Genomic DNA, 26,883 nt, shown 5'->3' on the forward strand with positions numbered 1-26,883 from the left:
ATATCCCAGAGTAGCTTTCTTGGAACGCGGTCAAATGCTTTAACCAAGTCTAAGAAAAGCACCCAGGATTCCAAGCCGTGTTCTCGCCTTTTTCTCAGAGCTGATTTGATTGTAAAAACAGCATCTACGCAACCACGGTTTGGGCGGAACCCACATTGTTGTTCATGATCTAGGCATTCAATTATTGGTGATAATCTTGTTTGGATAACAATTGCCATTACTTTGTAAGCAATTTCTAATAACATGATTCCTCTGTAATTTTTGGGTAAAGATAAGTCACCTTTCTTCGGAAGAACGATAAGACGACCTAAGTTCCACTCTTGAGGGATATTTTCAGTGTTCCAAATGTCTAATATGATGTTTTTGAAAACAATAAATGTCTCTTGACAGTCACACGAGGGACGATTCCTGATTCACCCGGAGCTTTATCTTTCAGTTTGAGTGTTGCCGAGCGGATTTCTGCATCGGAGGGTTCATGGTCCAAATTGTTTTGGGTTGGAAGTTGTGGTATTTCATCAACAACATTAGGATCGTACACTCCTTCTCTGTCGTACAAAGATTGAAAATGGAGATGAAAAACTTCGGCGTTTTCTTTTTCCGAAGTATTTTTGCTTATACTAGACGTCACCCGCGTTTTTTCTGCGCAATGAACGTCTATTCCACTTCGCGACTCTTTTCGAATGTTTTGAGTCCAGGTTTTCGGGCTCCAAACATTCGATTTTTTGAGGTCACTTTTAACTATCAAAGCTCCTGTAGTAGTTGTCTGTACACAGACCCAGTATCTACAGGTAATTTCAAAATTCATTGCCGTAGAGGGTCTGTTGTCATTGTCTTTTCCCATTTGAGATTTTTCAAACCGACCGCTGTGATGGAGTGTTGGTGAGAGAGGGGAGGCGATAAGAGAAGTGTTGCTATTTATAAATCATACTTCATCGCAGATGTTACTGTACGGGGATTTTTTTATCAAACAGACAATACGCACAGTGTACTACGAAGCGATAAACGTGAGATACAGAGTACTGTAGTAGCGAATAAATCGAATTTGTGTCAAAACACTTAAAAGGCTTCTATTTTTCAAAAATCGTCAAAGTCGAACTCACTAAGAAAAACGGAATGAAAAATCTCGGTTTTTTGGTGAGGTGCTAGCTATAAGTGTTGTGGCAAAAATCCACAACAACAAATAGATTTTTCGGGAGGGAAACTTACTTGATTTTCTTCTGGCAATTTTTTTAGTTAATTCTCTGTTAGATTCTTCTAAAGTCTTTTCCTCTTCATATATCACTGGAAATGATCCACAAAATTTATTGATTGCGGCTGAAAGTTCTGCTTTGTTCATTTCGTACATTGGTAAAAGGCTTCTGCGCTTGACTGTATATCTTTTTCTTGGGAAGTTGTTGCGAAACTAAAAAATCGATAAAATTGAAAAAAATTATTTGCTCAGATGCTGCCGAAATTACGTCCCCTTATGATGGTACTCTACTTTCGTGCAAAAAATCAGAAAAAACTAATGATCCAATTTTTCACAAAGTTCAAAAAACCCGTTTTTTAGCCGTTTTTTGGCCCAAATTTGCCCCCAAAATTTTTCTTTCGAAAATAGGGCTCCGTCACATTTTGGGCATTGCCAAAAAAATCAGAAAAAACTAATAAAGCCAATCTCGAGAAAAGCTGGTAACTAACGGACGGACGGACGGACGGACAAAGGTTAATTTATAGGACCTCCAGGTAGGTCCAATAAAAATAATAATTTGGCTAAGAACATCGATCTATGCTTATAAATAGTGATTTTCATAGATAAAGATTCGTTTTTCAGCCAAAAAAATAATAAGTGTTTTTTTGAAAACTCAATCCCTCCACCGTGACATTTCCATCTTAAAAAAAACTAATAAAAATAATAATATGGCTAAATACATTGATATATGCTTATTAATAGTGATTCTTATAGATAAACATGCGTTTTTTGAGCCAACAAAATTTTTTTGCAAAAATCTGCTTGAGCCATCTTTTACCTATGATGGTACCCTACTTTCATGTAAAAAATCAGAAAAAATTGATGATCCAATTTTTCACAAAGTCCAAAAAACCCGTTTTTAGCCGTTTTTTGGCCCAAATTTACCCCCCCAAAATTTTTTTTCGAAAATCGGGCTCCGTCACATTTTGGCCACCACCATTTTGCACCTTTGTACCAAAAATCAAAAGATTCCTATGATTCAATCCTGAGAAAAGTTGGTAACAGACGAACGGACGAACGGACGAACGGACGGACGAACGAACGAACACAGGTTAATTTAAGGGACCTCCACCGGGGTAGGTCCAAAAATGAAATAACAAAAGCCGGGCTTCAACGGGAATTTAATGGTTCCTATAACAGTAGATTTTTGAGCTAGATGCTTTTATGAGAATAAAATAATATAAGAACATAAGGCTTCGATGGCCAAAATCTTAAGAACAAGAAAAGAACATTTTACAAACTCTGAAAACATTCAATTTCATAGGAAATAACACAAATACTCACAAATCTGATGAAAATGAGAACATTTAAAGATAATTTTAGGCGAAAGAAAACTGACAAAATTATTTACAAAATTGACGGCGCTAAACGAAATACTGTAATTCATTTTGTACGTTTGTTCTGCGTCATGAGAAATCCTCCTTCTTATTCAAATGAAGTTGTACATTGATATCCCAAAACGTTATTTAAAGTTTTTTTTTCAATAATCCTTGTTTGTTATTTTCATTTCACCTTTTTGTGGATTTGATTCAACCATGTCGATAATTGCTTTCATCCAGAGTTTTAAAGATTTGTCTGTTAAGAGCTCCTCAGGAAAAACGGTGATTAAGCAATTAGAATATTCGATATCGTTCATGAAACCGAACTTTAAATCTGGTAAATCTCGGTCCATAATTGCCTGGTCTTGGACAACTTCAAAGCCAAGCTTTTGATACAAAGGCGTCACTGATGCCTTTTCACCTCCTTTCATCAACACAAAGAACTTTGTACCATCGAGCTGCAATAATTTCTTTTTCAGAAAAACCATCAGTTGAAAAAGTGCATCTGTGTCTTCCTTGATACCAAGACCTTCAAAAGATTCGCTTTCCAGGTTTGATTGAAAATAGATAGTTAAATTTTGAATTGTCTTTGGAAAACGGGTTTCCGGTAGAAGCGTGTTTGAATGATACTCAAATCGATTGAAGTTCGGATTTCTAAGCAATGCTACAAGACTTTGGAAGCAAATAGAAACACCATTAGGTTCCCGGTTAAATTTGTCATCGAACACCTGGGGATAGCTATATGACCTGTACCGGATTATAAAACCTGGTCCATTAGTGATAAGAACGAAACGATGAACTGGTAACCAGGCAAGCTCAGGAAAACGAGCTAACATTTCACTGCTGTAACTCCTTACTTTAGTCAAGCATCCGATGATAATAGAAACCTTTGGATTTTTGGAAAGCACTTCCAACTCCATATAAGAACGTAGCGTGTCGTATTCATTGTATAAATAAAAGACAATTTCTCTTGTATCATCTGTTATAATTATTTCACCGTAGAATTCGTCAACGAAACTGTACATTTCATCTTTTTTGATGGGTTGAAAATTGTTTGAAAGTTTCTCGAAGTCCGATCGAATATCTTCAACATCATTGATCTCGATGAATTTACGGTTAGCCTGGTCGTACAGTCTTCCTTCGTAACATTGATCTTGTAAAACAGTTTTTATAACCGACACAAGGAAAGGGTATTCATATTTTATATAATAAGAGTCAAGAGGTAACCAGTTTAAATGAGAGTTTTCTGCATCGACAAAGACAGTCAGCCTTGTCTTTTGAAGACAATGTGTTTCTCTGGCTTCTGTTTCTTTGATAACCAGAAACATTAATTGTATAAGGAGGAATACTATACTCGTGTACCAAGCTAACCAACTCATTTTTGTTTCTTTTGGTTTATAGTTAATTCAATGAAAAAGTGAAAGTGACAATCAATAAGTAATAGTTATCGGACAGTTGCGAGTACAATATGAGAAATATTTTACGAGTTCCGAGATTTTTCCGTACAATATTTTCCGAGCCTTTAGGCGAGGAAAATATACGGAAAATCCGGAACGATTGCTTCTACCGCTACAATGCAACAACATCTTTTCGTCAATTTATATTTTTACATGTAAAATACAAGATATATTGTACTCTTTTCAACCAATCAGATTGCTGATATTTTTTGGATCGCCGATAAGAGATAATATCAAAGCTATCAATACTGAGTTGTGAGGTCGTTTGCAAAATAATCTCCGATCAAAATGATTTAGAAATGATTATTTATGGAATGACCGTTTCCCGAATAAAATTTCATTGAAAAGCCCTGCAATACTTTTCTGATAGGTGTCTTTGTAGGGAAATATTACGAGAAATGTTTGTCAGAGAAAAGTGTTTAAGAAGTTTAGTTCCCTAGACTTTGACTAGGGTGGGCATTACTCAAAGTAAAAATTTCAATCGATATTCTCCTTATTGCTCCTAGACTTTTCCAGAGAAATGGGCTCTCCCGGAAAAAAAATGAATACAGGGGGGGGGTGGAGGATATTATAACAATTGTTGGAAATTTACTCCCCGGACATTGTGAATTTTGAACCCCCGGACAACAGATCTCATCCCCGGACAAGCATCAGTTGACCCCCCCCCCCCCCGAACATTAAAAATTTCCCCCTAAACAGAGCAAGTTTACCCCCAAAACAAGGCAAATTTTGCAGATTTTTCACTACCCCCGGGACAAAATATCCAATATATCCTCCACAAAAAATTTTCTAGAAGAGCTCAATGAACATAAACATTAACTTTGCTAAAATGGCTTAATAAATTATATATCTAGAAGCCTCCCAATCCCTTAAAGATTACATTCCAATACATAGATACCACTCAGAGAAAGATTCTCATCTAAATCTAAAACTATTGGTGGAAACTAATTATTTTAGCGTAATCTTTTGGATTGAACGAATCGTTTTTTCCATGGTCTATATTTATTTAGTCTGGAGATCCATACTCTAACCAAAACTTACGCCACATAATAAAAAAATCCCATCAGAAGCTACTCAGTGAGAGTATGGTATTTATGGCCTCTCAGCTAATATTCATTCTGGATCCAGATTTATTTATTTTTTCCTTTTTATCCTTTAAGGAATCACGGAATCAAGGAAACACGTTTTAAACTCATAATAAATGATAAATACTTCATGAATAGTTATTTTAGCAAAATTCTTTTTCATCAAAAATAAATCTCTACAAAAAAACTTCGAAAACTCTTATCTTATACATAGGCCATGCAATCTAACATTGACGTCATTACATGTTTTTTTGTTTTATCAGAACTTCTAAAGTTTTTCAAACTTTTGAATATTCTCAACTTTTTGAATTTAAAGCCTAAAAATGTTCTTAACATGTTCTCAATTTAGTCATTTTTTGAATATTTTGTGATATGTTTTATGAGTATTTTTGTTTGTTTTAGAGTCCGCAAAGCCTTAAAATGCTCTTAGCTTGTTCTTAAGATTTTGGCCATCGAAGCCTTATGTTCTTATAGAGTTTGTTCTTATAAAAAAGCACGTATTTGATTTTCTTATTCGTCAGACGGCGTCTATTGATATTATATACAAACATAATGCTTTGCCTGGCATGGCAACACGTTTTAGAAAAGGAATCTTTACGTCTGTTAAAGAAGGAAAAGAAGGAGAACTAATAAACACCATCGCAGTTTTGTTGATTTTAAAGGCTTCTAAGGTGACTGGACGTTTCCCCAACGGCCTTTTTTCCTAGTAATAGCATCACCTTGTATGTAAAATTCAAAGAAATAGCATGGGTATGTTCATGTTATTGCAGCTCCTCTAATGCTTATCAGTGGCACATCCACCGAGGGGGGGGGAGGGTGAGCGGCGGCGGTGGTGGTGGTGGTCGTCGTCGTCGCCTCCAAACATAAAAATTGACGAAAATTGTCAAAGTTTTCCCAATAGAATGTAAAGGGGTTGTAGTTTCTGTGACCTTTTTCTGGCTACCTTTTAAAGGCCTCCTTTAAGCTGTTTGGCATGTCTTAGACCAAAGTTTTCGCCTGCTGCACCAAGATTACAAAGAAAACTGTCTGCGTCATGAACTTTTATGTTTTCTCCTTCCACGTTTTGTGATCTTATTCTCGTTAACTTTGACCTTTCACCAATGCCTTTTTTTAAAGATATTTGGGATTGCTTCGAGCAACGATTTATATCTTAGAAACATGCTAAGAATGAGAAAATAGCATTTTTTAATTCGGTTTTTTAAGAACCTTCTTAAAAAAAAAGTGTAGTCTACACAATAAACAACTCCACAGGCACGACGCAGCGGGTACGGCAGGTACGGCGGCCGCCGCCGTACCAGATTTTCACAAAAATACCCGAAGTTTTCCTCTTCGTCGGTCAAATCGCTATAAAATCGCTTAAATTTCCTCATTCGCCGTACCAGATATAAAAAGCTTCCGTCGTGCCTGCTCCAGGCTTGTAGGCCTTACTTACGAAGTGTAGGAGTTTTTACGCTCGAAACGAAGGAAGATATGACGTAACCTAAAAAAGAATCTGATCCTTTGAAAGTTAGAATTTCTTGGCCAGTAAAAGATCAGCCATCGATATTCGAGATAAAAGCTAATCGACAGGCAAGGTAAGAATCGACAGTCGAGATCAGCTAATCGACAGTCAAGATCAGCTATCGACAGTCGAGATCAGCTAATCGACAGTGGATATCAGATATCGACAGTCAATTAAATAATCTCGGCAGTTCATGAAAAGTATTGACTGTCTATTTCCAGGCATCGACTGTCAAGAAAAAGTAAAAACAGTCCATAAAAATGATCGACTGTGGATAAACCGTGTCCACAATTGATGTTTTCAGACCTATACTGAGAAAACTTCACTTAAAAGTTTTTTTGTCTTTCGGTATTCGAATAAATCAGCCGCTGTGGAAGTATATCCTTTGATCCCCTCACTAACAAACTTGTCTCGTAGCGGAGGAACTTCTTCCCGTTGCGGGGATGAAATTTATATCGAAGTTCAAATTCTGGAAGGAATTCTATTGTTCCAAGCTAGAAAAATCCAGTGGAGTGCAATTCGAGTGCGTTTTTTCCATTGAATTTCAGATGGGGATGAAAAAAGGTCAATCATTCCGGTGGGGCTGAAATTGCAGTGTACTTTAGGTGTCCAAACTTTTGCGAACAGAAACTTTCGCGAGGTCGAAAAATTGCTAAATTTGTGACATTTACTTTCGCGAATTTGAGGAAAAAATGTTTGTCGCGAGCATTAACTTTCGCGAATTGTTGGATAAAAATGAGAATTTTCGAATAAAAATTGCCTTAAAAGTGAAAAATATTCCTGAAATCCGCTAAAGATGGTTGCCCTTCGACTTTAAAAAGGCTTTAAAGAATAATATGTCGAAATTTTGATATTCATTACGATTTCGAGGTTTCAGAGATTTCTAATTTTTTTTGAGAATTTTTCGCGAATTGCCATGTTAAGAACTTTCAAAGACATTTACTTTCGCGAAAAAGGCAAAAATTTGCGAAAATCGCGAAAGTTTCTGCTCGCGAAAGTTTGTCCACCTAAAGTAAGTTTCCCATCGGGGACGAAATTTTGCTAAATTTTCCAGTGAGCGGGGTCCCATCGAGTGTGTGAGAAGGGGTGCACTGGTGCTTGTACACTAGACGATGCTATCGTTTGTTAAAGGGATAGCAAACGCAGGGAAAAATATATGCGCAGATTTTACAGCCGCATTTTAAAGTCTTTAAATATTGTTGAATTTTCAACTGCTAGCTTCATATTGATTTTCCCTTAAAAAAGAATTGTTGCATTGGTTTCGTTAAACATACAGCAATCAATCGGGAATCGAGTCGTCATTTTCTTTTAAGAATACTTAAAATCGCAAAATGAACCCACTTTAATTGATCAGTGACTACACTATTGAGTGTGTAGCCATTGTAGCTATAGTGGCGGTAAAGTTTGGAACAAACTGTAAATACTTCCGCCCCAGGATAACTAAATTCAAATTTATGCCGCCTCCTGGACTATCCCCTTTTATAGTGATCTTGTGTAGACGATAGGATCGTCTACTTGTACACTGGAAAAGCGCTTGAGCACTTAAAACGAAAATAGTATCGAATTATAATATCAAATTAAAAATAGACTTGAAATAAATCAACTTAACTTGAGTGTTTAATTTACACTTACACCTTTTACTCCGACTTCCATATACCGTGAAAAGCACAGCTCAAAATCATATATTTACGCTGTGCCGACGAATCGAGATTCTATTCATCGCGCAATCAGCGAAGACAAAAGTAACCATGACGACCATCCAAGATCTTGGATGAGCGTCATAGTCGATATTTTTATTCCCGTCGTTGAATACACAACTTACAAAAAGTCATCAATGCTTTGTAAAAAGAGTCAGTGATAGAGAATCATAACATAAAGTCTGTCTATTATTTCGATTCAATTAAAGTGACATTTCCATAATTAAAAGTTTAGTAATTACTGTTATACATTTGGGGATCATGTAAAAGATTTCTTTCGAAATAAACTCATTTCAACTACACTTGGAGGCTTCTGGGGAATTCGTAAATAGTAAACTGCATACTGATACAGTCTGCTAGACATTAATATGGTAATATTTGCTCTTCATCTTTGATTTTTTCTACAGTGATTAGATTGACACATGCGCGATAAAATTTCTATTATTTGTCTTCAGAGGTTACTATTTTCTTTGAAAACTTAACCTCTGATACTCAGGGTAACTTCCATATCTTTGTTTTGAAATTCTTCACTTTGAGACATTTTCCTCAAATAGCAGACATTCGCAGTACCCATTTTATTCTTACTTCATAATTCTATAAAATAAAACAAAATTGCATGTAGTTAGATTTCTTTAAAGATATATCTAAAATATATACCATATTTTCGTGTAATGCCGTCATACCATATCTAACTCCGCCTAGTCTCATTAATATTTTTACTGTGAAAATAAATAAAACTTTGAGAAAGCTGATGATGTTAAGGTTACTCCAACTACTTTGCAGACCAGATAGTTGCTAAGACGGAATTAGACAAGGTATGTCGACATTACACGAAGTTACGGTAGTAAAATGTCAAAGTTCAAAAAATCGTAGGGTAACTCTTCGATAGCATTTTAAATTTTAGTCGACCTGTCCATTTTTATAAAAATTCGAAAAGTGTCGAATTTATTTATTTGCATTCATCAAAAGTGAATTTTCAAAATCTACCATATACCCGACTGTCTTCGATTTGTTGAGGTTTTTGTTATCTTCTTTACTTGTATAAAACACTTTACCCCCTGGATATCCGCTCCCATGTTAAATGTTTAACCCTCTTCTGTTACCTACTTTGAACAATTTGCCCCATTTTATATCCCACATTCTTAAAGGGATAATCAGATACTTGAGATATTTGACCTACACAAACCTCCTGTGGTCCTCGGTACAACTAGTCGCGCGGCTGAGGTCGAAAAAAGTGGCTAGAAAATGATTTTCGTGATACACCTCTTAGATTCCACTTTTTTCGATGGAAACTCTCAAATTAGTATATGTAGATTCCAAAATCAAAAAGTTTCCACGATATTATCGTGCAAGTAACGAGTAAATGGCGATTTTTTGCGTTTCCAGGCAAAATTGCAAGGCCTGGAAATTCATGATTTTTGGGGGGTCTCCAAATTAAAAAAATACCTATATCACATGATAGAGCTCTTCAAACTGAGCAAAAAAGTGTATTACACCAAAGTCCCAAATTCTCTAGATCAAAAGCTATGAGCCTATTTGTGGTCAAAAAGGTGTTTAATTTTGCATAAATTGATGCAGATTGTGGGGAAATTCCTTGTTTTCCATCAGTTTTTTACCACAAATAGGCCAATAAATTTTGATCTAGAGAAGTTGGCACTTTGGTGTAATACACTTTTTTGCTCAGTTTGAAGAGCTCTATCATGTGATATAGGTCTTTTTTTAATTTGAAGACCCCCCAAAAATCATTATTTCCAGGCCTTGCAATTTTGCCTGGAAACGCAAAAAATCGCCATTTACTCGTTACTTGCACGATAATATCGTGGAAACTTTTTGATTTTGGAATCTACATATACTAATTTGAGAGTTTCCATCGAAAAAAGTGGAATCTAAGAGGTGTATCACGAAATGAAACGTTTTTCGACCTCAGCCGCGCGACTAAACCTCCAAGTTTATTTTTGCCTAATTATTCTCCAAATTCGAGATAAAGCGATCTGAAAACTTTGAAACTTTGTTCTTACACGATTATTGTTTTCTTGTTGAAAAAACTGAAGAAAAAAAACTTGTAACTTGAATATCTCGACTTTGGAAAACTTTGGAGGTCTTGCTTAGAACCATTGAAGTTCTACTGACAAAATATCTCAAACCATCTGACTACACGTTTTTTTTTTAATATAAGAACAAATTATATAAGAACATAAGGCTTCGATGCCAAAAATGGTAAGAACAAACTAAGAACGTTTTAAGGCTTTGCAGACTTTAAAATAGCCATATTTATAAGAAAATGGACAAAAATGCTCGCAAAATGGTGAAAGTAAGAACATGTTAAGAACATTTTTAGGCTTAAAACTCAAAAAGTTAAGAACATCCTAAGGCTTCAAAATTTTGGATGATCTTATAAAAAAAAACGTGTATCCCTTTAACAAATATTTTTCTTGAAGGAAAATCTCCTGTTTATGCACTTACAAAATTATGATCGATGAGGTATCGTGCAGAAAAGGGGACCATTCCATGTTTAGGTACGAATAATTCAGTAGTGTTGGCTTCATCATCGAAAATGATATCTTCTTTGTAATCTTTGCCTTTTTCATGGAAGTTTAATTTCAGTGAATGTCTAGCCTATAATAAAGGTTAGAAAGATAAATACAGTAAAACCCATCGAGTTTCAAGTGGGTTTACCAACTGACGGTATGTGCGGCGAAAAAATTGGCTTTTAGAATCGCACCCTTACAGTGCAGAAAAAAATCGGTGAAATTCATACCCTTACAGTGCATTTTTTCAAATTTTAAACTCTTTTAGAGCAAAGAAAATCAACATTTTCGAGCAAAAATTTGCAATTTTTCCCAGATTTGCGGACATTTCCACCCTTACAGTGCATTTATCAAAAGTCCACCCTTACAGTGCATTTCTGATATTTACCCGTCGGTCAATTTGCCTGACTGCCCCCCCCCCTCCCCCGGGACCGTAATCACGACGACGGATTGTATCTGGCGGTTCCTTTTTTTTGGAGGACTACATTTTTTTTGAAATCTAGCAATAGATTTTAGTTTTAATCCGACGGTGATTGTGTAAAAACTACGCGCGGGCGTTCTGGATGAGAAATAAGTGGTTTCATTTCACAACCAGGAGTCTCGCCTCTAGCCCTTTGCTTGAAACTCAATGGTAAAACCTCTAATAGCACAACGCACAATCTGAAAATAGTAACAAATCTGCACAAATTTATTCGTTTTTACGACTTGCGATCCCACCCTCATTTGTGTTAATTGTTTTTGCACGTTAATTAATTACAAATCGAAACAAAGGGAATGCAATTGTTAAAAATTCGACTTATGGAGGCTGGTTGAAAAGTTTGTGCCTGAAAAGCCGGAATTCATCAAATAGTGTTCACTTCGCGTTGAGTGAGTTGAGTGTTCGCGAGCGCAATGTCTCTCAAGAATGTCGAAGCGAGTAGAATATTTCAAAAGCGCCAAGGAAGAAAATCTCTCGACAGAGAAAGCAAGCCACAATGAAAAATGCAAAAACATCAACAAGGAAGGAGTTACAGTATAAATACAGGCCGTTGGAATTTTCAAAAGATGGATCTTCAAAGCTGTTTTCAAGCCATTCGAGATTCAACCAGTATGATTCAGAAGTCTTCATAATACAGAGACTGATACAGAGGCTGAGGGGGATGAAGTTGTAGAAAAGTGCTTCCGGCAAAGATGGCGACTATGGTTGAGTGTTTAAACCAAACGTAGAAACTGACAGACATCCTTTTGTTTATCTGACACTGATAGTAATTCTTGATTATTTATTGTATGTAAACCTTCTTCAGGTGCCTTCTCTCTCATCTTCATTGTTATCATTATCTCTTGATCATTTGAAAACAGAAAGCTTAATTTTAAAGTTTTTTGTTTTATCAATTTTCTTTCGAAAAATAATATGTCTGAGATGATATCAAAATCTAACTCTTTAGAGCTTTGACTTATGATTCATTTATTATAATTTACACTCTTCTTTGACCTTTTTGTGGAAATCCTGAAATATCCTTTTTATATTAAGATAAGATCGAAATTTAACCTATATAACATGTAATGTATGCCTGAAGCATAAAATAGGATTTTCATGAGATTATTGAGCATTCTTGGTGTATCATTGGTAACAACTGTAAGGCATTTTTAGGTTCAGTTGCTAAATTCCATGATGGTGATATTTTACTATATTCTTAATATTTGGCCAATTTGATATAAAATTCTTATAAAGTATTTTCTTATAATAAAAGCGTATAAATCATATTGATAGCTTTATTGATTTATGACATTGATCAACATTGATTGATTGGTTTACGATGTTGTACAATTTAATGATTCAATAAAATTCATTGCAATAAATAAGGATAATGGGACATAGTTTTCAATTTCTGATATGCATACTTTTAAAATGTGGAAGTTGGTTGGAGATTGTTTGCACTATAGCATCCATTTATGATCTTACAAAAATCCAAATTTCGTTTTGCTGAATATCCTATGAGATTTAGAAAAGGAGACCGACCAATGGCCAGAACTAACAACCAAGACATTTTGAAACATTCCAGCATATCTATTTAATAAATCTGAAAATGCAATGTATACTTCTTTGATGAACTACCTTCAATGTGTAGACAACTGGTAGCAAATAAATAGCCTGTCAAGTTAAGCTTTCAATTGCTTTGGTAGCCCAAAAGCCAGTTAATTCTCGGTAGCACAGAGTTATTTGAATGACACCACCAAAAATGAAAATGAAATGGAACATAGCTTTAAGTTTTTCACATACAGTTGACGCTCTCTAATTCGACGTTCTACTATTCGATAGGCTCTGTTATTCGATTAAATTTAAAGTCCCGTCAACAAGAAAGTCTCATGAACGACACTCCCTTATTCGATAGCTCCCTTATTCGATGAAAATCCAATTCCCCTTGAAGATCGAATTAGAGAAAGCGTCAACTGTACTACATAATGAAAATCGAGACTTTATCATTTTCCATTCTTTTGACCAAATAAACTACTTTAATGGAGACCACTGCTAGCACATAGATAGCCTTTCGATTTAGTACAAACTTGCTTTGATAGCCCATTAGCCAATAAATTTCATGGCAACACACGTTTTTGAATGAATGAGAAAAGGGAACGGGGAAGGAACTTTACTTTTGTGACAGGCGCACTTGATATAAAGTGAGACTTTGTCAATTTTCGATACTTTTTTAATCATAGTCATTATAAAAAATCCCGGTCTGGCAATGTATGGTTTTTAGATTTTTGTTCAATTTCCTTTTGTTATAAACAAAACACAAGTTGTGATTTGCATACTTTTGGATCACGTTACCAAAATCTCCTCTTGGGAATGGTCTATTTTTTAATCACATGATCAAAAGGTTTGCAAAATAAATCGATTTTTGTACATAAGCTCCATCATTTAACAATAACAAGAAACAAAAGCCTTCCAGACCAGTGTTTTTATAATGACAATGTTTAATCAAAATGAACTATTTGAATGGAGACCACTGCTAGCACATATATAGCCTTTATATTTCAGTACAAATTTGCTTTGATAGCCCATTAGCCAACAAATTCTATGGCAATACATATGGCAATACATCATTCTTGAATGAGAAAAGGGAATGGGAAGGAATTTTTACTTTGTGACATGCGCACTTGATATAAAGTGAGACTTTGCCAAATTTTCGATTCTTTTTAATCGAAATGAACTATTTGAATGGAGACCACTGGTAGGACATATATAGCCTTTCGATTTTAGTACGAGCTTGCTTTGATAGCCCATTAGCCAATAAAATGTATGTCAATACACCGTTTTTAATTGATGTTTCCTTGCAATGAGAAAAAAGAATGGGAAGGAATTTTTACTTTGGGACATGCGCACTGAATAAAAAGTTAGACTTTGTCATTTTTCAATTCTTTTTACCGAAATAAACTACATAGAATGGAGACCACTGGTAGGACTTATATAGCCTTTCAATTTTAGTTTGCACTGACTTTGATAGCCAAGTAGCCAGTTGATTTGTGATAATACAACGTTTTTTTAAATGACGTCACTGATAATGTTATATGAAATGAGACAGAATCTAAAGTTTTTGACATGCGCACTAAATAAAAAGTTAGACTTTGCCAATTTTCGATCCTTTATAACCAAAATGAACTACTTGAATGGAGACTACTGGTAGCAAATAGATAGCCTGTCGATTCTAGCTTAAATTGCTTTGATAGCCAAATAGCCAGTTGATTTAAAGTAGTACCCTGTTTTTAATGACGTCACTGACAATATGATAGGAAATTGGACAACAACAGTCATTTGAAGTATGATATGCGCATGTCACAAATTTGAAGATTTATTACGTCATTTGGAAATTCTTATCTCTCTCCCATACCTTATTAAATTGTCAACAATATCATTCAAAATGTGTGGAACTACCATAAATTTATTGGCTACTGGGCTATCAAAGCAAGTTAAAAGGAAATTTGACAGGCTATTTATTTTCTACTAGTGGCCTACATTCGAAATAGTTCATCGATCTAAAAAAATCAAATAATTGCAGAGTTCTACTTTTTATTAAGGGATTTCTAAATTATTTGAGAATTAAAGGGAATAGAGCAAAGCTTTCCATTTGTGACATGCGCATTAGCTACATCACAAGACTTTGTCATTTTTGATAATATTTCATAGAAGGGCTACAGTTGATGTAGCCTATGGGCAGCCCCTTGGTAGCCAATCAAATTTTGGTTGAAATTGCTTTGGTAGCCCGTAGCCCAAAAATTTCATATTCAAAAAATGTATTTCATTCTTTGAAGTTTCTAATGCGCGCATGACACGGATTGAAAGCTTCTTTCTGTATTCCACTTTAATTGACAATGATGTCATCTTGAAAGACCTCTCTCCGTCCTATTTTCTATTACGTTGTCAGTGAAGTCGTTTGATGAACGTTGTACTCGGATAAATCTATTGGCTATTGGGCTATCAAAGCAAGTTTGTACTAAAATCGAAAGGCTATCTATGTGCTAGCAGTAGTCTCCATTCAAGTAGTTCATTTCCATTAAAAGGTATCAAAAATTGACAACAAAGTCTCACTTTACATCAAGTGCGCATGTCACAAAGTTAAAATTCCTTCCCATTCCCTTTTCTCATTCAAAAACGATGTATTGCCATAAAATTCATTGGCTATTGGGCTATTAAAGCAAGTTTGTACTAAAATCGAAAGGCTATCTATGTGCTAGCAGTAGTCTCCATTAAAAAGTATCAAAAATTGACAAAGTCTCATATTACATCAAGTGCGCATGTCACAAAGTTAAAATTCCTTCCCATTCCCTTTTCTTATTCAAAAACGATGTATTGCCATAAAATTCATTGGCTATTGGGCTATTAAAGCAGTTTTGTACTAAAATCGAAAGGCTATCTATGTGCTAGCTGTAGTCTTCATTCAAGTAGTTCATTTCCATTAAAAAGTATCAAAAATTGACAAAGTCTCACTTTATATCAAGTGCGCATGTCACAAAGTAAAAGTTCCTTCCCATTCCTTTTTTTATTCAAGAACGATGTATTCCCCAAATTCTATTGGCTAATGGGCTATCAAAGCAAGTTCGTACTAAAATCGAAAGGCTATCTATGTGTGCTAGCAGTGGTCTTCATTCAAAGTAGTTCATTTTGATCAAAAAGAAAGAAATGACAATGTCTTACTTTTATTGAATGCGCATGTCAAAAAGTTACAATTTATTCTGTCCTTTTCCATCTTCAGTTACGTCATTCTATAGAAATAACTTTCGTCTTCCAAAATCCTTGGCTACTTGGCTATCATATAAATTGTAGGCTAAAATCGACAGGCTTTCTTTTTGCTACCAGTGGTCTACAGTTAGAGTAGTTCTTTTTAGGAAATAAATTCAAAATTTCAAGATTTGAAAATGAAGAGTGGGATGTATTAAGTGCACCTATACAAGTAGAGAATTGAATTTCAGAACAATATGATTATCTTAAATGACACTGGCCTATTATAAATTTCCATCAAATATTAATTAACTGTTAAAATAACACTTCAAAATTCATAGTCAATTTAATTTTCAAAAGCTTTTTAAAACTTTGCTTTGTGAATCTGCTCGTACCCTCAACGAGTCTCTTGTTCTTGAGGGATGAAAGTCAAATGTTTTGTCTTTTATAATGGCTGCCCAGTTCTTCTCACCATGTTTTGTATCCCTTTTAAAAGCTCCTCATCTTCCTCTTGTGAAAATTTGATGTTTCTAGAAGATTTCTTGTCTCTTTAATAGCAGTTTCCTTTTTCACCTCTACACTTTCAGTTATTCTTCGTTTGTCGTACTCTTAGAGTTTTGAGGACGTTTTGGTGTAGATGATACAGTTGACCTTACGACTTCCATTTGTACGTCTCTTGACTCGTTTAGATTTTGATTTGTGAGAGGTGAAGTCGAACACATTGATTGCACACGTTGCATGATGTTGTTCACTTCAGTGCACTGAGCCTCAATATTACTTGGTTCGAATGCGTCATCGTCTGAATCTACTATCATTGGAATGTGATTATTTGTTGAGGTTGAAGAAGCTGAACTAGCAACTGCGTCTTGAATTGGTTGTGATTCAATTGTATTTCTTGACATGGCAGCTAAATCTCTCAGCACGCCTGAACATGCTTCTTGGTGATCCTTTCGTGTAGTACCAAGCATTTTCTCCATGCATTGACGACCTTGCGTGGCGACTATTCTCGATTGTTTCTTTTGTAGTGAACCTTTGCAACATCAGAGCTATGTTTTTGATCCTCTGATATTATCTCCTGTTCGGATCGAGATAATCTATCCGCACTTGTGTTTCAACTATTTGTCGATATCTTGTTGGATGGATATACTTTCCTATGGCTTGATGTACAATTAAAGTCATTGCAGTTGTTAAAGATTGATATTGATTGCCTGTTGTCGATACTAACAGATAGTCACAACTTGGTTTCATAAGAGGTCTAACAAAGTCTGTGTATGTGTCCAAGACAGTAAATACTTCTTCAGTTAAGATGAGAGTATCAAAAAGATATTTACCTGTCGTTTTGAACTCCCTCTGGTCAATGAAACCATCAGCCTGCTTTGCTTTTTCGATCATTGTTAGAGTCAAGTATTGAAATGTCATTGGTCTACTGCACTTTACACGTAAAAATAAAAAGGTTGTGATGAAACGAGTACAGATGTAAGCTCTTGTTTATTGGGTAATGGTTGTTGTACTTTGCATTATTAACGATTTCTTTGAATTTGAAGATATGATAAGGAATGACTCCCTCCATTCTTCTAAAGTGCCCAGCTGTCTCGACCAATGAGCGTTTCTAGGTCAAAGTTTCTCGTGCCGTCAAGGCGTTTTCTTCTTTCTCAGATTTTCCTTTGCTCTCCTCAAATAAACTTCTGTGATTGTAAAACATCTCAATTTATTATCATTGATTCCAAATGATTTTCTATAATCCATTAAATCAGAAATAGCTTTACATAATTAGTGCCCCTGAAGAAGATAGTTTCCATTGTTCGTCTAAAACAGTCAAAAATGTCAATATTATTGTTGTAGACCCTAAACACAATCAATCAGTTCGTAAGTTAAGGTGTTTGAGATTCGTTATCCCCAGTACTGCTCATCAAAAACTTCAAAGCTCGTTTAGCGACTTGTTTAGCTTCTCTGTCATTTTTACCCTCCACCGCAGGTAGTGGTCAACCACCTATAAAACGATTTTCCGATCCCTTCATCGATTGAATAGTAAGGTTTGGACTGTGTAGAGGCTTTCTTTTGGACAATAGGCTGGTTAAGTTCGACTTCTTCCCTTTTAATTTCTGGCTGGTCATCAAAATAGTAATACCAAGGGTGCTTGTTATCTATGTGTTTTCTTAAACCTCTTTTGCTTTCAAAGTCTGAATGTAAGCATAATTTAGCTGGACACGTAAATTTACCTTTATCATTTTCATTGAACGATAACTTTCGTTTTCCATTGGCTGATCCATTGACAGAATGCCAGTCGACGAAGAGCACCCTCCGGCGGGCCATATTGGCCTTCTTTGATCAGTGAGTGTTCAAACTGTGTCATTTATACTGTTTGAAAACAGTAAACATATCCTAAACAGGGGGGTCCTATTGTCATGAATGTCATATTGTTCTTTGTTTTCTTAGGGAAAATTGATAGGTGATTGGATTGTTACTTGCAAGGGGGTTTCATATTTCGATGAACGAGTCAAATCTTATCATCGATTGTCCATGTCTCATGTGTATTGTTCATATTATGTCCTTTTTCTTGAGATGTAATTATCAGTTGACTAAATATTCCCATGGGAATTGTTAATTTTTTATTCTTTTTTGAGATGTTCATCGTTCAAATTTACTCAAATATATAATATGAAAATATCTACGATCTGAAAGTAATGATAATATATTTAATGTCTTATAATATCATCATATCATTTATTAAAAATATGATTTAAATATTATAACGATTTACTTATTTTATCATAACATACAATCATATCATATTATTTTATATCATATATGATATTTATGCAGGATTTGAATAAGATGATAATGTATTCATTGTGTTTTAAATGATCATAAAACTTATAATAATAATATGGTCAAAATATTATGATTGTTTTATCATAACCTATTAAAATCAATATATAGTATAATATTTATGATAGTTTTGAATAATATGATAATATAATCATAATATTATATTTATATCTATCATATTATCATGAATATATCATAATATGGTTAATAAGGTATATATACTATACTACCATATTATAATATATCATAAATGTGATGACCTTCTTTGGTCATTTGACAGGTTCAGATTCTTCTTATCAATTATGAGAAAGTGAACAATAATCAGCACTATTATGACAAAGATTAATTGTTCCCTTGAAAACTGATTTTACTGTTCTTAGTGATCAGAGAACATTTTTTTCGTTTGCTTGAATGATTAAATGAGCATCTATATTGTTCCCATATCACAAGGGAATAGAATATTCTTCCAATGAACGGAACAAATTATTCTTCGCGGTATATTGAAATTGTTCCTTCATATAAAGGAACAAATAATTCCCCGCGGTATATCGAAATTGTTCCGTTAAATGAAGGAATAAATAATTCCCCGCGGTATATTAAATTTGTTCCATTATATCAAAGAACAAATAATTCCCTGCAGTTTATTAAAATTGTTCTTTCATATAATGGAACATCTTTGAGTCCACAAGAAAAGAACAAAAAAGGGTCATTGTTGTGACCCGATTTTTTTCTATTCAAACAAAACGATTTATTCTCTGCAAAGAGAACAAAAGGGAATAAAATGGAATTCTCAAGAGTAGAGTTTCTTAGAATGTTCCATAAGGAACAAAAAAGAGACTTAATTGATGTTCCTTCACTGTACATCGCAGCGCAACATTAAATGTATCAATTTGGGAATCGTTCTCTATAGAAAAATCCCTAAAAACCGAAAAAAGAATAGCGCCTTTGTTAGTAATCCTTTCAAGAGTGATAAAAATCCTTTGTTATAACAATTGCTAGTTGTTACATAACTTGGGATTTTGTCTAACAAGATGGTATAAAATCAACTACATTAAGGCATATAATCAAATAGTGTTCACTTCGCGTGTGCACTGTTTGGACTGCAATGTCTGTAAAAAGAACTATCAGGAGTTCTACAGTACGAAATGCATTTAAGAACTTTTTGGTGCCGATTTTTAAAGATAAATTTTTTGTTGTTACTCTACGTTGTCTTTGGGATGTACAAGAACAAGATATAAATTTAGCAAGCTATAATATAGATAGCAAACGAGACGAACTTGAATCGATCGTGAACTTATATGACGATGTGGTAGCCTATTTTTCTTGCACGTGTGCCATGCAGTCCTCTATTTTGAGAAAAGAACTGAAAAAAACAAATGGAAATACTGAAAGTGACCAAGAATACCCACAATATGAGGATGATGACGAAGCAATGATACCAGGTACATATATTATACTTTAGTCCTCTGTGTGGCGTGTTCAATCTTTAAACCATATCTGATATTTTCTCCGACAGCTTGTGAATAAATGGTACTCTCGCTTTGCTTTTACTTTTAAAATATAACTCTTTATTTTCTCGGAACATGTGCTCATTGGAATTTTTTATATTTTTAGGCGTGTCTTTTTGGATCGCTATAACATCAACCAAACGTGGGTGGCAAAATTTGAAACTGACATTTCCTCAAAAATGATGCTTGCCGGGTTGGACGTTTCTTCGTGTAAGCCGATTACAGTGAGAGGTAAGTTTTACTTATTGGCTTGTTTATATTTTTGGAATGAATACAAATGATTATGAGATGGTGTGTGTCATAAAATACTTTTCATATCTCCATCATTTTTTCTTGTCATGTCAAAAAATCTACTCCCCTTTTCTAAATTTTCTTGATTTTTACTTACTAATAAATTTCAATAATGAAATGTTCTTTTAATCAGGAAGAGGCAAGATCGATACAGCCGAAGTTTATTCCAGGTTGCTGTGTCAGGTTTTGAAAGACCACGCTTCCACGACCATCATCAACAAGGCAATGAAATTCTTTTTCGAGGCTGTCCGAAGAAAACTGCGCAAAAGAGATGGGCTCACACTAACCGAGAATCCGATTTTTGAAGATTTTGAGGAGGGTGAACCATTTGCCAAACTGACGATTAGACCATCAATGCCGCAAAATTCGAGACAAGATCTTCACAAAGCAATGAAAAATATCCAATTTTTGACTATAGCCTTTACCATTGACGATGCAGAATCTTCCAATGGTAAGTTTTAAATAAAATTATCGCCTAACACTGTTAAAGGGCTTTGAAATTAAATCTTTTTTGCTTGTTCCGAGCTTGTTCCCAAATTTAGCCTGCTTGTTCCCGTTAGTGTCACGTAGTTCTTTGTTGTTACTTAATTTCTAGAGAAAAAGTGGATAGTGGCTGTTTAGGGTTGTAAAAGTTTTAACTTTTTTCTTGTTCCGAGCTTGTTCCCAAATTTAGCCTGCTTGTTCCCGTTAGTGTCACGTTGTTCTTTGTTGTTACTTAATTTCTAGAGAAAAAGTGGATAGTGGCTGTTTAGGGTTGTAAAAGTTTTAACTTTTTTCTTGTTCCGAGCTTGTTCCCAAATTTAGCCTGCTTGTTCCCGTTAGTGTCACGTTGTTCTTTGCTGTTACTTAATTTCTATAAAAAAGGTGAATCTTGGATGGTTAAGCTTTGAAATTTGAATTCTTTTGCTTGTTCCGAGCTTGTTCCCAAATTTAGCCTGCTTGTTCCCGTTAGTGTCACGTTGTTCTTTGTTGTTACTTAATTTCTAGAGAAAAAGTGGATAATGGCTGTTTTTCTTGTTCCGAGCTTGTTCCCAAATTTAGCCTGTTTGTTCCCGATAGTGTCACGTTGTTCTTTGTTATTACTTAATTTCTAGTGAAAAAGTGGATAATGGCTGTTTTTCTTGTTCCGAGCTTGTTCCCAAATTTAGCCTGCTTGTTCCCGTTAGTGTCACGTTGTTCTTTGTTGTTACTTAATTTCTAGAAAAAAGGTGAATCTTGGATGGTTAGGCTCTGAAATTTGAATTCTTTTTCTTGTTCCGAGCTTGTTCCCAAATCTAGCCTGCTTGTTCCCGTTAGTGTCACGTTGTTCTTTGTTGTTACTTAATTTCTAGAGAAAAAGTGGATAATGGCTGTTTTTCTTGTTCCGAACTTGTTCCCAAATTTAGCCTGCTTGTTCCCGATAGTGTCACGTTGTTCTTTGTTGTTACTTAATTTCTAAAGAAAAAGTGGATAATGGCTGTTTTTCTTGTTCCGAACTTGTTCCCAAATCTAGCCTGCTTGTTCCCGTTAGTGTCACGTTGTTCTTTGTTGTTACTTAATTTCTAGAGAAAAAGTGGATAATGGCTGTTTTTCTTGTTCCGAACTTGTTCCCAAATTTAGCCTGCTTGTTCCCGATAGTGTCACGTTGTTCTTTGTTGTTACATATATTCTAGAAAAAAGGTGAATCTTGGATGGTTAGGCTCTGAAATTTGAATTCTTTTTCTTGTTCCGAGCTTGTTCCCGTTAGTGTCACGTTGTTCTTTGTTGTTACTTAATTTCTAGAGAAAAAGTGGATAATGGCTGTTTTTCTTGTTCCGAACTTGTTCCCAAATTAAGCCTGCTTGTTCCCGATAGTGTCACGTAGTTCTTTGTTGTTACTTAATTTCTAGAGAAAAAGTGAATCTTGGATGGTTAGGCTTTGAAATTTGAACTTTTTTTCTTGTTCCGAGCTTGTTCCCAAATTTAGCCTGCTTGTTCCCATTAGTGTCACGTTGTTCTTTGTTGTTACTTAATTTCTAAAGAAAAAGTGGATAATTGCTGTTTTTCTTGTTCCGAACTTGTTCCCAAATTTAGCCTGCTTGTTCGCGATAGTGTCACGTTGTTCTTTGTTGTTACATATATTCTAGAGAAAAGATGGATGGTGGCTTTTTCACTTATTATTTATATAATTTTTTCCTTTTCAGCTTCTAACCTTACACCATCGTTCATTCCAACCGATCCAATTTGTATTGCTGTAGCAGAGCTATCAAGGTTCATGAAGGAGAAAAGCTATGCCATCTGTAACGGGAAAATCTACAAAAAGGCTCCAGATAGTGCTTTCTCTTACGTGTACTGTCTTACAGTGAAGAGGTTCCTGATGAGATCACTCCGTGTTGGCTCGGTCGCCAATGTGCTGGCATCGCACATCAATTCGGTATCGAATTTGCTTTCAGATCCAGACTGCGGATTGATAAAGCCACTGAAGATACTTTACAATATCATTGAAGTGTTGCCGGCACGTACCATCTTCGTAATTTCAGAGAAGCGGTTTTACAAAATCAGGAATTTTCCTGAAGGGTGCACACCCCGTGCGTTCATCCGCTACACATATGATAAATCATACGTACCATATCCTGGACCTTTCATCCAAGGTAACCACTTCCAGATTTTTAAATTGGCCTTTGTCATTTCGACACATTTCGATATACTTGAAAAGTGACATAAAACTTTTGAACTTTGTAAATTTGTTTGAAACTATGAAAACCTTCTTTTTGTTTTTCTCTTCAGGAATAATGAACAGTTTTCCCGAACGGAAGACACGAGTTCATTTCTTGCAGAAATATTTTCAACTATTGTTGCACAAAAAGTTCCCAATGAAGGAGCCAAAACTTTTGCTAGAGGGCGACTCAAATTCGGGCAAAACCAGCTGGGCTGCCGTATTCGAAGGTTTAATACCAACAGAAAACATCGCTGGAGTCACCCAAGAGGGAAGATTTGCAGGACATTTGATAAACAATCAAACCGAGTTGGTGTTCATGGACGAGTGGACTGTTAACAGTCTTAGTTGTGAAGATGCAAAGCGTATACTTCAAGGTAAAATGATAAAGTTTATTTCAATCTTATCTTCGAGAGGTAGACTATTGGCATATCGATTCCTGCGCAAAAGTGAATTTGGGCGTGTCTCGAGTAAAAACATTGACAATTTGGGTTCAATCATTTCTATTTTAGGTGGTTTAATCATGCTCTCACAGAAACACGCCAGTGCAACAAAGGTGATGTACAACTCGGGTTTTTTTATCACTACGAATGTGCTACCAAACTTTGGAATATCGAAAGATCATGACGCTGTATACAACCGGTTGAAGGTGTTCTCAACAAAACCGTTACCAAAGAATGATTCCAGTGTAACAAGTAAGGCATTATAAAAATTACGATTTGTGCATTTCAAAAAACTACGTTTGTTAAATTGAAGCAATTTGTTTTGCAATTTCTTAGAGCGTATAGTAGATTATGTATTTCCTATGTCTCACGTCTTGATTATCCAGCTGATTTAAATGAACGGTTTCCATATCATTCTAACAGGATGGCTGAGGCGTCACTGCATGGAGGTCATTCATTATTGTTCAGAGGTGCTTAAAGAGACGCCCCTATTCGAGAGCTGCGATGACGCTTACGTATTTTCTACTAAAGATGACAAAGTTGGAAGCATATACAATGATTATGACGGCGGTTCCGACAAGCTAATTATGGAGTCAGACTTTCAGGAAGACGAATTATCATGTTCTCAGTCTGCCCATGAACTAATACAACAGGAAATTGTCAGAGACCCGATTGTGGATGACGAGGATATGGATTTCTATTTTCTTGAGTCGGACGAGGCAACTCCAGCTAGGTGGGCTAAAACACACCAACTTTTCTACACGGAGAAAGGAACTACTCATTACCAGTTGTGTATCAATACTTTGAACTACATGTCTAACGAGGATTGGAAGAAGGTGCCTATCAACCAGGAGGACATAAAGAGGTATTTGTTATTATTTCTCTCAAAGTGTGATTAACTGAGCCTGTAAATTGTTAATTTGCCAAGTTTTACCATTGAATATATTATGGATTCGAAATTCTTATGCTCCATGCTCCGATTGAAACATAAGGAAACTTCCAGCACCACGAAACCGATGTTATATTGACGGCTGATTTCATTATTTTTTTTAGGTACGAGATAAGAAGAAAACGCAAATGGCGTGGCGGAGACACGTTTTACGAGGCTTGGCTGGCACGGCAGGAAACGGTGCCTGAAACTCCGTTAAAGGATATGCCCGCCCCAAATGTTTCAACCTCCACCCCTACTAATGTAGCGGAGCAAAACTCTAACTCTTCTAGTACAACAAAAACGACACTTCCCAACCGAGTGTTAAACTTCAGTCCTATCAAAAGGAAAAAGTGTTCCCAGGGAAGTTCTTCCACCCCATCAAGTTCGAGCAAAACCTCTGCACCTTCACCGCCGAAGTCTTCAAAAAGATCTCCTCTACATCTCTTGAAGATTCTTTACAGCGACTATACAAGTGATGACGACGATGAAGTTCTTCCATCCCTGAAGCGGACGAAGAAATCACAGAAATTGGAAAAGTCAAATGAAATCGATAGTGGCACGTCAACGGAAAGCGCTTCGGACGAAGATAAGAAACCGCCACGAATTAAAGGTAGAAAAACGCCCTCTGTAATCACGGACCCAGTCTCCTTGATCACAACAGACGAAGAAGAAGGGGGTGAGGTCAAGCCAAAGATCCGTATAAAACCTGTACGCAAAACTTCCTCAGAGATAACAAACCCAATCGAAATACCGGATTCTGATGTCGGAGAGGATTTTGTCATTGTATGATTGTTCCATACTTTTTATATCTTTGAAACCCTATAACTAGATTTACAAATTCTTTTGTAATGTCGTCATCATTATTGTCATTATATTTCATAAAATATAAGTTTCTGAGGAGCCCTCAAGTGAAAATCCACCTTTTCTCTGAAAATTGGTTAACAATAAGGAACAACGTGTCACTAACGGGAACAAGCGGGCTAAATTTGGGAACAACCTGGGAACAAGAAAAATCTACAATTTCGACCCACCTTTTCTCTAGAATATAAGTAACAACCGGGAACAACGTGACACTAACGGGAACAAGCAGGCTATTTGTTGGGAACAATCTGGGAACAAGAAAAATCTACAATTTCGACCCGACCTTTTCTCTAGAATATGAGTAACAACCGGGAACAACGTGACACTAACGGGAACAAGCAGGCTATTTTTAGGGAACAATCTGGGAACAAGAAAAATCTACAATTTCGACCCACCTTTTCTCTAGAATATAAGTAACAACCGGGAACAACGTGACACTAACGGGAACAAGCAGGCTATTTTTAGGGAACAATCTGGGAACAAGAAAAATCTACAATTTCGACCCACCTTTTCTCTAGAATATAAGTAACAACCAGGAACAACGTGACACTAACGGGAACAAGCAGGCTATTTGTTGGGAACAATCTGGGAACAAGAAAAATCTACAATTTCGACCCGACTTTTCTCTAGAATATGAGTAACAACCGGGAACAACGTGACACTAACGGGAACAAGCAGGCTATTTTTAGGGAACAATCTGGGAACAAAAAAAATCTACAATTTCGACCCACCTTTTCTCTAGAATATGAGTAACAACCGGGAACAACGTGACACTAACGGGAACAAGCAGGCTATTTGTAGGGAACAATCTGGGAACAAGAAAAATCTACAATTTCGACCCACCTTTTCTCTAGAATATAAGTAACAACCGGGAACAACGTGACACTAACGGGAACAAGCAGGCTATTTTTAGGGAACAATCTGGGAACAAGAAAAATCTACAATTTCGACCCACCTTTTCTCTAGAATATAAGTAACAACCAGGAACAACGTGACACTAACGGGAACAAGCAGGCTATTTGTTGGGAACAATCTGGGAACAAGAAAAATCTACAATTTCGACCCGACTTTTCTCTAGAATATGAGTAACAACCGGGAACAACGTGACACTAACGGGAACAAGCAGGCTATTTGTAGGGAACAATCTGGGACAAAAAAAATCTACAATTTCGACCCACCTTTTCTCTAGAATATGAGTAACAACCGGGAACAACGTGACACTAACGGGAACAAGCAGGCTATTTGTAGGGAACAATCTGGGAACAAGAAAAATCTACAATTTCGACCCACCTTTTCTCTAGAATATAAGTAACAACCAGGAACAACGTGACACT

The 26,883-nt window shown here is 35.7% G+C and overlaps 1 protein-coding gene and 1 long non-coding RNA gene across 2 annotated transcripts in view; one reads left to right on the forward strand and one right to left on the reverse strand.

Annotated features, from left to right (window-relative positions):
• LOC136809656 (uncharacterized) overlaps window positions 1–26,883 on the reverse strand; it is a 34,543-nt gene that overhangs the window by 2,343 nt on the left and 5,317 nt on the right. Inside the window, exons 3-5 of the long non-coding RNA XR_010847005.1 lie at window positions 10,751–10,903; window positions 8,771–8,881; window positions 1,207–1,402 (exon numbers count right to left, since the gene is read on the reverse strand). This is a non-coding gene — a long non-coding RNA (uncharacterized lncRNA). The remainder of the gene's footprint in view (window positions 1–1,206; window positions 1,403–8,770; window positions 8,882–10,750; window positions 10,904–26,883) is intronic.
• Window positions 20,500–25,511, forward strand: LOC136810024 (uncharacterized). The gene is made up of 7 exons (XM_067066594.1): window positions 20,500–20,580; window positions 20,774–21,091; window positions 22,803–23,249; window positions 23,386–23,691; window positions 23,827–24,009; window positions 24,181–24,622; window positions 24,811–25,511. The coding sequence occupies exons 1-7, from the start codon at window positions 20,529–20,531 to the stop codon at window positions 25,475–25,477; spliced, it is 2,415 nt and encodes an 804-aa protein (XP_066922695.1). The 5' UTR covers window positions 20,500–20,528; the 3' UTR covers window positions 25,478–25,511.

The sequence above is a fragment of the Clytia hemisphaerica genome, unplaced genomic scaffold, assembly GCF_902728285.1.
Source record: "Clytia hemisphaerica strain Z4C2 unplaced genomic scaffold, Clytia hemisphaerica genome assembly, whole genome shotgun sequence".
Taxonomy (NCBI): Eukaryota; Metazoa; Cnidaria; class Hydrozoa; order Leptothecata; family Clytiidae; genus Clytia; species Clytia hemisphaerica.

What these genes read in the sequence shown, in the direction of transcription:
- LOC136810024 (XM_067066594.1), top strand. Translation starts at nt 20,529, where the DNA reads ATGATGCTTGCCGGGTTGGACGTTTCTTCGTGTAAGCCGATTACAGTG. An exon ending in TAAGCCGATTACAGTGAGAG is followed by an intron (nt 20,581 to 20,773) that starts GTAAGTTTTACT and finishes TCTTTTAATCAG; the next exon opens with GAAGAGGCAAGATCGATACA. An exon ending in TGCAAAGCGTATACTTCAAG is followed by an intron (nt 23,692 to 23,826) that starts GTAAAATGATAA and finishes TTTCTATTTTAG; the next exon opens with GTGGTTTAATCATGCTCTCA.